This window comes from Siphateles boraxobius, unplaced genomic scaffold, assembly GCF_051911475.1.
Source record: "Siphateles boraxobius isolate OS27281-9 unplaced genomic scaffold, OSU_SipBor_1 163, whole genome shotgun sequence".
In the NCBI taxonomy this organism is placed as follows: Eukaryota; Metazoa; Chordata; class Actinopteri; order Cypriniformes; family Leuciscidae; genus Siphateles; species Siphateles boraxobius.
This window is the reverse complement of record NW_027508770.1, coordinates 480,001-492,500: the sequence shown is the minus strand read 5'-3', so window position 1 is coordinate 492,500 and position 12,500 is coordinate 480,001. Positions and strand designations below refer to the sequence as shown.

Sequence of the window (12,500 nt, the reverse complement as noted above, 5' to 3'; positions counted from 1 at the left end):
GAAGTGTGTTATGAAGTGTGTTATGAAGTGTTATGAAGTGTTATGAAGTGTGTTATGAAGTGTGTAATGAAGTGTGTTATGAAGTGTGTTATGAAGTGTGTTATGAAGTGTGTTATGAAGTGTGTTATGAAGTGTGTAATGAAGAGTGTAATGAAGTGTGTTATGAAGTGTGTTATGCAGTGTGTTATGAAGTGTGTTATGAAGTGTGTAATGAAGTGTGTTATGAAGTGTGTTATGAAGTGTGTTATGCAGTGTGTTATGCAGTGTGTTATGAAGTGTGTTATGAAGTGTGTTATGAAGTGTTATGAAGTGTGTTATGAAGTGTGTTATGAAGTGTGTTATGAAGTGTTATGAAGTGTTATGAGGTGTGTTATGCGGTGTGTTATGAAGTGTGTAATGAAGTGTGTTATGAAGTGTGTTATGCAGTGTGTTATGAAGTGTGTTATGAAGTGTGTTATGCAGTGTGTTATGCAGTGTGTTATGAAGTGTGTTATGCAGTGTGTTATGCAGTGTGTTATGAAGTGTGTTATGAAGTGTTATGAAGTGTGTTATGAAGTGTGTAATGAAGTGTGTTATGAAGTGTGTTATGCAGTGTGTTATGAAGTGTGTTATGAAGTGTGTTATGAAGTGTTATGAAGTGTGTTATGAAGTGTGTAATGAAGTGTGTTATGCAGTGTGTTATGAAGTGTGTTATGAAGTGTGTTATGAAGTGTGTTATGAAGTGTTATGAAGTGTGTTATGAAGTGTGTTATGAAGTGTGTTATGAAGTGTTATGAAGTGTTATGAAGTGTGTTATGAAGTGTGTTATGCGGTGTGTTATGAAGTGTGTAATGAAGTGTGTTATGCAGTGTGTTATGCAGTGTGTTATGAGGTGTGTTATGCAGTGTGTTATGAAGTGTGTAATGAAGTGTGTTATGCAGTGTGTTATGCAGTGTGTTATGAAGTGTGTTATGAAGTGTGTTATGAAGTGTGTAATGAAGTGTGTTATGAAGTGTGTTATGCAGTGTGTTATGCAGTGTGTTTTGAAGTGTGTAATGAAGTGTGTTATGAAGTGTGTTATGAAGTGTGTTATGAAGTGTGTTATGCAGTGTGTTATGAAGTGTGTTATGCAGTGTGTCATGCAGTGTGTCATGCAGTGTGTCATGAAGTGTGTCATGAAGTGTGTCATGAAGTGTGTCATGAAGTGTGTTATGCAGTGTGTTATGCAGTGTGTTATGCAGTGTGTTATGAAGTGTGTTATGAAGAGTTATGAAGTGTGTTATGAAGTGTGTTATGCGGTGTGTTATGAAGTGTGTTATGCAGTGTGTTATGAAGTGTGTTATGAAGTGTGTTATGCAGTGTGTTATGCAGTGTGTTATGAAGTGTGTTATGAAGTGTGTTATGAAGTGTTATGAAGTGTTATGAAGTGTGTTATGAAGTGTGTTATGCGGTGTGTTATGAAGTGTGTTATGAAGTGTGTTATGCGGTGTGTTATGCAGTGTGTTATGCAGTGTGTTATGAAGTGTGTTATGCAGTGTGTTATGAGGTGTGTTATGCAGTGTGTTATGAAGTGTGTTATGAAGTGTGTTATGAAGTGTGTTATGCGGTGTGTTATGCGGTGTGTTATGCAGTGTGTTATGCAGTGTGTTATGCAGTGTGTTATGCAGTGTGTTATGCAGTGTGTTATGCAGTGTGTTATGCAGTGTGTTATGAAGTGTGTTATGAAGTGTGTTATGCGGTGTGTTATGCAGTGTGTTATGCAGTGTGTTATGAAGTGTGTTATGCAGTGTGTTATGAAGTGTGTTATGAAGTGTGTTATGCGGTGTGTTATGCAGTGTGTTATGCAGTGTGTTATGAAGTGTGTTATGCAGTGTGTTATGAGGTGTGTTATGCAGTGTGTTATGAAGTGTGTTATGAAGTGTGTTATGAAGTGTGTTATGCGGTGTGTTATGCAGTGTGTTATGAAGTGTGTTATGAAGTGTGTTGTAAAGTGTGTTGTAAAGTGTTATGAAGTGTGTTATGCAGTGTGTTATGCAGTGTGTTATGCAGTGTGTTATGCAGTGTGTTATGAAGTGTGTTATGCAGTGTGTTGTGCAGTGTGTTATGCAGTGTGTTATGAAGTGTGTAATGAAGTATGTTATGCGGTGTGTTATGCGGTGTGTTATGCGGTGTGTTATGCAGTGTGTTATGCAGTGTGTTATGCAGTGTGTTATGAAGTGTGTTATGCGCAGGGCTCTACAGTGCGACCATTTTGCTCGCATATGCCCCTAAAAATCGAACCGGAAAAATGATTTACGAGCACAATGTGCGAGTAACTACAACCTACCATAATCGAAAACGAGAAGATAACTAAATAAAAATAGTTTTGAATGACAAAAACTATGACGAAAATCTATTGACATTTTCGTCAACGAATAAAAACTAGACAAAAATGTTAGATAGTGACGATTTGGGAAGCGCTCCAGTCAGAACTGATGTGCGTTTGTAGATGCGCATATTTGTCCTGTAGTATTAGGGACGTGCTGCTGATATACCAGCGGCACACGGGTTCACATGCGCTGCATGTCTCATGAAATATTATAAAATGTAAACGTTTGGGAGAATGAGTAGAGCAGTCATATAGATCTGCGCGAGGACTGTATTTAGCTCTTTCGTTTCTGAATGGACAAATACACAACATTATGTCGAAATGTCCGTTTTGGAGAGTATTCTATTTTCGCACACTATTTAGGACGGATAGTATGCGAATTGGGACGCAGCAGTAAACTGTGTCGGTTAAGTCTTAAACAGTTGAGAGTGTATCGGATGTGTATCAGTGCAATTGGATCCGCATGTCATTGGACATGATCCGATGTCTTAAAGTGACAGTGAGTAATAAACCTAATGCAGTCTGTGTCCTTATTAATGATCAAGCAACAAAAGAGAAAAGCATTCACTGCTCGTTAATAGCTTTAATAAGGATTCATTATATTTCATTCATACAAATAAATATGTCTGGTGCTTGAAATAATAAAGAATGATGTATGCAAGTAGTTATAAAGAAAGCATATATCATTCATTGAAAGAAGACTATTCTACTTTATGAAAAGTGGGTTTATTTAATCTGTATATGTATTACATGTTCAAACTTTAAAATCGTTCATATTAACAGGTTAATAGATGTTTTCTCCGGGAGTATATGGGTTTGGGCATTTTAGAGAAATTCTACATTAATGCATTACAATTGAACTAAACCCATTATATTTTAGTCATCTAAATTGTTTTATTTTTAGTCTAGTTTTAGTCGACTAATACTAGTAAATACTAATACTCTCATTGAAACTAGTTTCTCCTCCATGTTGTGTAAAAAGCCTCTGCAGTGAAAGATGCAGATTCACAGGTGTGCCGATGTGCTCTTCCTCCTGAGAGCAACACGTTCCCCTTGTTCTGTTTTACTAAAGTGATTGTAAAGTGTGATTTATACTTCTGCATCAAAACGACGGTTTCACACCATAGTTGAACAGAAAGAGAAGGAGCACACACACGTTGTGTTTATATATATATAATAAACAGTCTGTTAAACTCTGTTACTTGAACATTTTTCACTGCGCTCCAAAATGTCTTTGTGTGCTCACATGTGCTCCTTGGGAAAAACCTTAGCGTAGAACCCTGATGCGGTGTGTTATGTAGTGTTATGAAGTGTGTTGTAAAGTGTGTTGTAAAGTGTGTTGTAAAGTGTGGTATGCTGTAACTGATCGCAGTGTCGTTAGACGGATCGAACTCTTCCACACTTCTGGTGGTTTGGGTGAGTGTGAGTAAAGTTGTCATTGACAGACTCGCACTCCCACATGAAAGCACAGGATGTTCTAATTCTTCAAATGTTTAGTCAGATCTGTGACTGTTTGAGACAAGAAGAATAGAGGTGTGTGTGTGTGTGTGTGTGTGTGTGTAAAGGTGACAACGAGTGGTTTGACCAGATCTCTGGAAGTCAAATGTCAAATGTCTGCGGTTCAGAAAAATTTGATCAAAAATAATCTGCATAATGAGAGAAATAAAGAGATTTGTGTGTGTGTGTGTGTGTGTGTGTGTGTGTGTGTGTGTGTGTGTGTGTGTGTGTGTGTGTGTGTGTGTGTGTGTGTGTGTGTGTTTGTTTGATTGACAGGGTGCCGTCCTCGCTGCCGTCTCAAGTCACAAGTTCAACTCGTTTTACGGCGACCCCCCCGAAGACATGCATGATTTCTCAGAGGACCCCACGTCTTCAGGTACGTCCCCTCGTGAGAACACACACACTCCTGTCATTTCTGGATCTGTGTCTGCTTCATCAGTCAGAGTGAGAGTCTGGTGGAGGTCAGCTGACCTCGAGGAGCAGGATTGGTTCATCAGTCAGAGTGAGAGTCTGGTGGAGGTCAGCTGACCTCGAGGAGCAGGATTGGTTCATCAGTCAGAGTGAGAGTCTGGTGGAGGTCAGCTGACCTCGAGGAGCAGGATTGGTGGAGGTCAGCTGACCTCGAGGAGCAGGATTGGTTCATCAGTCAGAGTGAGAGTCTGGTGGAGGTCAGCTGACCTCGAGGAGCAGGATTGGTGGAGGTCAGCTGACCTCGAGGAGCAGGATTGGTTCATCAGTCAGAGTGAGAGTCTGGTGGAGGTCAGCTGACCTCGAGGAGCAGGATTGGTGGAGGTCAGCTGACCTCGAGGAGCAGGAACACGTCTCAGAATCCGCTCTACTGTAAAGCATCATCAGGATTATGAAATACTTGAGCAAAAGGTCAAACTTTACATTACAAAGTTTACATCAACTAGCGGTGAACAATAATTCTGCAGCATTTATTAATATTAGTTCAAGTTAATTTCAACATTTGCTAATACGTTATAAATCAAAAGTTATATTCGATTGTATAATGCATTGTAAACTAACATGAACGATTGATAATTGCATTTTTAACTAACATTGACAAATTATTAAATTTTCTACAAATACATTGCTCAGTGTTAAATACAGATTTTTACATGAACTGAGATGAAATATTATTTCTACAGCATTTGTTCATTTCAGTTCATGTTATTTACTAATACATTTTTTTAAATCAAAAGTTGTATTTGTTAATAGAGCTGAGCTGACATGAACTAACATTGAACAAGTGTATTTTTATAATAACAAATATGAACATAGTTCATAGATACTGTAACAAATGCATTGCTCATTGATTGTTAATGTTATAATTATGTCATAATTAACATGAACTAATGGGACCTTATTGTAAAGTGTCACCGAACAAACTAAAGATTTGCCTTTTATGGTTCTGTGGAAATGAATAATTGATATGTAAATGTGTTCAGTTGTTTCATGATGAGCGAGTGTGAACACTGGAGGATCATCACGATCTCGCCACTCGATTCTGTAGCGATTCATAGATAGATATATATTTAATATTTCAGGAACAGTGCCGTTTCTCAGCTGTAGATTATACAGGAACTCCAGTTAGCGCATCGCTGCTGAACACATTACACACATAAGCCACTTTTTATAGTGGAAACATTATAATAATACATTCTTTTATTGTTTAAAAAAAATATATAAACATTTTAATGGTGGCTGTCATAAAATGATTATTTATTTAAGCAAATTAAATATTGGTAAGACTTTACAATAAGGTTCATTAGTGAACATTAGATTACTACCTTAGTTAACATGAACTAAGAATCAACAACACTTCTTTAGCATTTATTCATCTTAGTTAATATTACTTTCAATATTTACTGATGCGTTATTAAAACAGGTATAATATAATGTTATTATATTAACATTAACAATATGTGTTTCATATTAAAGCTGATTACTGGATAGGAGGCGCTACACAGTTTTATTTCCTCATCAGACTAAAATATCTACTCTTGGGGTTTAAGATATCAGTTTTTCAAAATAACAATCTATTAAAATCAAGAAATCAATATTTGAAGCCAGTCGTAGCAGGAAGTGGAGAGTGTGGTCTGTTCTGCTTACTGATGCTAATGCTAGCATTATTCTAGCGTGGGTCTAATGCAGAGGAAGTGTCAGTATTGAGAAACAGCAGACACTTCTCTATCGCAAAATTAAACTCTCACTTCCTGTAGCTGTGGTTTCGTCCTCAGTGTTCTGAGCGCAAGCCGACATCACTGTTCACCGGTCACATCCACTGTTCATGATCACACTCAAAAGCAGAGAAATATTCATCAATATCATCAATATTCATCAATATCATCAATATCAACCCGAGTAATAAATTGACAGAGAAATTCTGCCCATAAAGCATAAAGTGTGTTCCTGTCGAGCTGCTGGTCCACAGTGTTTCTGTTTCCCTCTCACTGCACACTGCACACTACACACATAACCTGCACACTATACACTAAACCTGCACACTGCACACTAAACCTGCACACTATACACTAAACCTGCACACTATACACTACCCACTAAACCTGCACACTACACACTAAACCTGCACACTGCACACTAAACCTGCACACTACACACATAACCTGCACACTACACACTAAACCTGCACACTGCACACTAAACCTGCACACTATACACTAAACCTGCACACTATACACTACCCACTAAACCTGCACACTACACACTAAACCTGCACACTGCACACTAAACCTGCACACTATACACTAAACCTGCACACTATACACTACACACTAAACCTGCACACTGCACACTAAACCTGCACACTATACACTAAACCTGCACACTATACACTACCCACTAAACCTGCACACTGCACACTAAACCTGCACACTATACACTAAACCTGCACACTATACACTACCCACTAAACCTGCACACTACACACATAACCTGCACACTGCACACAAAACCTGCACACTACACACTACACACACAACCTGCACACTGCACACAAAACCTGCACACTGCACACTACACACACAACCTGCACACTGCACACTAAACCTGCACACTATACACTAAACCTGCACACTATACACTACACACTAAACCTGCACACTGCACACTAAACCTGCACACTATACACTAAACCTGCACACTATACACTACCCACTAAACCTGCACACTGCACACTAAACCTGCACACTATACACTAAACCTGCACACTATACACTACCCACTAAACCTGCACACTACACACATAACCTGCACACTGCACACAAAACCTGCACACTGCACACTACACACACAACCTGCACACTGCACACAAAACCTGCGCACTACACAGAAAACCTGCACACTACACACTACACACAAAACCTACACACTACACACTGCACACTACACACAAAGCCTGCACACTGGACACTACACACTGCACACTACACACAAAACCTGCACACTACACACAAAACCTGCACACTGGACACTGCACACTACAAAGAAAACCTGCGCACTGCACACTACACACTGCACACTACACACAAAACCTGCACACTACACACACTGCACACGAAACACTGCACACTAAACACACTGCACACTAAACACACTGCACACTAAATACTGCACACTAAATACTGCACACTAAACACACTGCACACTAAATACTGCACACTAAATACTGCACACTAAACACACTGCACACTAAATACTGCACACTAAACACACTGCACACTAAATACTGCACACTAAATACTGCACACTAAACAGACTGCACACTAAATACTGCACACTGAACACACTGCACACTAAGCACACTGCACACAAAACCTGCACACTACACACACTGCACACGAAACACTGCACACTAAACACACTGCACACTAAATACTGCACACTAAACACACTGCACACAAAACCTGCACACTACACACACTGCACACTAAATACTGCACACTGAACACACTGCACACTAAGCACATTGCACACAAAACCTGCACACTACACACACTGCACACGAAACACTGCACACTACACACACTGCACACTAAACACACTGCACACTGCACACAAAACCTGCACACTACACACACTGCACACGAAACACTGCACACTAAACACACTGCACACTAAATACTGCACACTAAACACTACACACTAAACACTCCACACTGAACACACTGCACACAAAACACTATACACTAAACATTGCACATTACACAATACACACAAAACCTGCACACTGCACACTAAACAATACACACTACACACTGGACACAAAACCTGCACACTAAACACACTGCACACGAAACACTACACACTAAACACTGCACACTGAACACACTGCACACGAAACACTGCACACTAAACACTGCACACTAAACACACTGCACACGAGACACTGCACACTACACACACTGCACACTAAACACACTGCACACGAAACACTGCACACTAAACACTGCACACTAAACACACTGCACACGAAACACTGCACACTAAACACTGCACACGAAACACTGCACACTAAACACACTGCACACTAAATACTGCACACTGAACACACTGCACACAAAACACTAAACACTGCTTCAGAAACTGCAGGCATTGTTCCACTAAGACACTAGCGTGCTACTGTGTCACATTGCATTGCATGTTTATTACAATTTTTAATTTAGTTTTGTGTAGAAATGTCTGATCAGATTTGATATTTTTGGAGATGGTGGAGGAAGTGCATTGCATTGTGGGATAGAGTGTCTCTGTACTGCAGACGCTCAGTCCCCGATATACTCGCAGTGAAGTTCTGCTTCTCATTGCGTAGAGGAAAAAATATCTGAAATATCTTTATCTGAGATTCAGACTCTTCAGTCGCGTCACGTTTATTTATACAACACTTTATACAATAGATTGCTTTGGTGATCTTTGGTCAAAAAGATAAACATTTTCAGTTTTTTTTCTTTCTTTTTTTTTCTTTGGAATAGTATGAAACTTGTTAAAGGTTTGGCACTTGCTGTGTGAAAAAAAAATCATGGCCATGATTAGAACAGGTTAAATGGTCCTGAAACCATATTCACACTTGTGCTCCTCACGTCAGAAATGACGCATTTTGACTGACGCAGATTTATGGCTTCGATTTTCTTGCAGTTTTAGAGTGAAATATGATTTTGAAAATTATATAATTCATATCAAAATTTAAAATTGTATGTATGCATATTTTTCACAACAATAAACGTAACATTTTGTAACTTTTTGCACTTCAGCAATAATCTGCCAAGTGTCGACTTTGAAAAGAGATCAAACTTCAGTCTGTCGCTCTAAAGCATTCAAGATTTCCCAGTTTAAGTTTTAAATTTAATTTTCAGGTCTATGCTCAAAAAGTGAATAAATGGATTATAAATACAGCATAAATATAATTTAGTACCATAAAATCCCCTAAAAATACAAAATATGAAATAAAAAACATTATCAAACTAAAATATAGTACATTTATTTCATTGACAAAAATAAATAAAAATTTAGTAATTTTTGACGCCATGCGAAGAAGAGCACCAGAGGGTCAAAGCAGCAGCTTTACCGTATTCAATTATCTTTCACTAAGACCTACAGCTTCAGTTTCTTCATGATTTTATTCTGACCTTGACGGACTGAACAGAAGAAATGAACCAGAGAAGATTTACATCTCAAAGAAGGCGGAGCCTCAGAGACACACCCACCTATTACATCATCACCACGGACCAATAGGAGGTCAGAGGAGTTTAGAAGCCGCAGCGAACGTTTCCGGGACACTCGAAAAAAACTCCAAACAAATTTCGTTTTGGCCTGATTTTGTTCAAAATGATTTGTCTGAAGTGTATCAGGGTCTCCGTATACTGGTGTCTTCTGTGTGTGTGTGTGTGTGTGTGTCTTCCAGTAATCTCACTGAGTTGTTGTTGTTGTTGTTTCTAACGCTGCCTGTACTGTAGGATTGCTTGCTGCAGAAAGTAGGTATCCCAGTAGTCTTTGCTTGCCACCCAGACAACACCTTCACCTTCACCTTCATCTTCATCTGTTGTCTTGCATGTTTCTGAGTGCTGTCATCGTTTTCCACTGAAACACTTGATCAAACGCGACTCAAGACAATATAAACCACGATTCCTCTCATTTCCTGCACACACACGAGCGTCTCAGCAGCTTCAGGGCTTCCATGTCTGTTTCTGTGTTCATGCACATTCACGAGTGAGCAGTGAGCTGGTGTGTGTGTGGCTGATGGGTGTGTGTGTGTGTGTGTGTGTGTGTTCAGGGGCCGTGTCTCAGGTGCTGGACAGTCTGGAGGAGATTCATGCACTGACGGACTGCAGTGAGAAAGATCTGGACTTCCTGCACAGCGTCTTCCAGGACCAACATCTGCACACACTGCTGGATGTGAGTTCACACACACACACACACACACACACTCACACACACACACACTCACTCACTCACACACTCACTCACACACACTCTCACACACACACACACACACACACACACACACACTCACACTCACACTCACACACACACTCACACACACTCATACTCATCGCTGAATCTGGAGAACCAGACGATCCTGCAGGGTTTTACAGACGCCTGTGACATCACAATGATGATGATGATGATGATGATGATGATGGAAAATAAAGTGGAGTCGTCAGCTGCGCACAGCGAGAGTTTTGAAGACGGCACATTTGACTAGTGTCTAGACAGTGGGTAGAGTGTGTGTGTGTGTGTCACTACATGACAAGATTCATGAGAGTCTGACACACACCACTGCCAATCAAACTTGCTGTAATTTACAGTTTTTTACAGTCGCTAGGACACATTTCTCAATACTTAAGTCACTTTGTCAAAACTCTTCACACAGTTCTCCAAAGCAACTTCCAGCTCGGCACAGCAGTTCATTTCCCTTTCTAAATGCACTAAAACTACCAAATCACTTCATGCATGTCTCAACACATTCTTCCATCACACTAGCAAAGGCTGACAGACAACAAACACACAATGACCTAAAAAACACTAACACCAGGTATTATTATACAATGTTTTCTTCTGTAAAATAAGCACAGCTGTCTACTGTTTAGAATTCACTGCAATAGATGTTACTGGAGTGAAGCAGAAATGATGCAGTGCTTCAATATATTTTATGTATTTTTCTTTTTTGCACAGAGTAATTCCAAAATACAATAATTTATATACACACCATCCACGATACAGTAGGAATCAGCTGTGGTTGGTCCAATTGTTTTTATAGCATTTCATTTTTAGATTGGAAATATATTTCATTACAATATTACTTTAGAAATGTAGCAAATTGCTGTCATATTCAGTTTTGTATTATGTTATTGTTTTGAACATAAGTTTACCAGTTTTGAAAACAAACATGTGCAAATTGGCCTGTAAACACACAGAGTTTTGGTGGTTGTTGTGTCGAAGTGAGAAAATAATTAATATAATTTGAAAGATGTGGTCATTGAATGCATTTTGTGCCACAGCAATGATAAATGATCCACAGTTTATCCCACATATACTTCTGTTGTGCTCACTGTGTGAAGAGTGAAGAAAAAGTGACCCAAGTATTGAGAAATGTGTCCTAGCGACTGTAAATCACTGTAATGGATGATTAATAATTAAAAAGACAAACAATATTCAGGATTAGTTTATAAACTTGTTTCTGTCACATGATTTTCACTCTTTATTTTGAGTGATTGAGTGTGTGTGTGTGTGTGTGTGTGTGTGTGTGTGTGTGTGAGAGAGAGAGAGAGAGAGGGAGTTTGATGTGTGTGTGTGTGTGTTTGTGAGTGAGAGTGAATGAGTGTGATTGTGTGTGTGTGTGTGTGTGTGTGTGTGTGTGTGTGAGAGTGAGAGTTTGATGTGTGTGTTTGTGTGTGTTTCTGGTTGATGGTCATGTGACTGATGAACTGAACTGACTGTGTTTCAGCTGTATGATAAGATCAACACGCGCTCGTCGCCTCAGATCAGGAATCCTCCCAGCGATGCCGTCCAGAGAGCCAAAGAGGTGTGTCTCACACACACACACACACACACACACACACACACACACACACACACACACACACACACACACAGCCGAGTCTGGCTCCAATAACACGCGTGTGCTGCTCGATGAATAAACACTCGTGCTCATGATCATCTGTTGTGAGATGTTTCCATCCTCACCTTGTTTAATGGATCAGAGCATGAGTGTTTATCATGAAACAGCCAATCACAATCTGGATGGACTTCAATATGATGCTCTTTAATGACTGACCAGTGCTAGTGACTCTAAAAGAACAGGATCATGTGACCGATGACATTATAAATCATAGTTTCCATGAACCGGGCAAAAACAGACGCTGGGATCAGGGTTTGAGATGAACACCTGCCGAATGCGGGTTCAAATCTTCAGTGGCGGGAAACGCTGTCAGATCTCGAGCCAATGGCGTGTTATTATTATGTTTACTCACTTTGCTGGAAGTTTGTGTAAATCACTGTACATATTTATTTGCTTTTATTTGTTTTGGCTAGTAGAAGTTCTGAATGGCCGGTAACTTAAAAATTTAGTAGCCAAATTGGCCGGTGAGTGAATAAATTAATTTCAAACCCTGGTTGTGAATGAAAATGTTATTTCCAG

At 39.5% G+C, this 12,500-nt stretch overlaps 1 protein-coding gene across 19 annotated transcripts in view; it reads left to right on the top strand.

Annotated features, from left to right (window-relative positions):
• The window catches only part of caskb (calcium/calmodulin-dependent serine protein kinase b), an 81,648-nt gene that overhangs the window by 49,021 nt on the left and 20,127 nt on the right, over nucleotides 1–12,500 (top strand). For 11 of the 19 annotated variants that reach the window (XM_077232107.1, XM_077232116.1, XM_077232121.1 and 8 more), the window contains exons 10-12: nucleotides 4,121–4,220; nucleotides 10,134–10,255; nucleotides 11,808–11,885. In XM_077232107.1, coding sequence (XP_077088222.1) covers nucleotides 4,121–4,220; nucleotides 10,134–10,255; nucleotides 11,808–11,885 — 300 coding nt within the window. Of the gene's footprint in view, nucleotides 1–4,120; nucleotides 4,221–9,816; nucleotides 9,835–10,133; nucleotides 10,256–11,807; nucleotides 11,886–12,500 lie in introns of all 19 variants that reach the window. The other 8 variants (XM_077232114.1, XM_077232104.1, XM_077232120.1 and 5 more) reach the window with 1 other exon arrangement.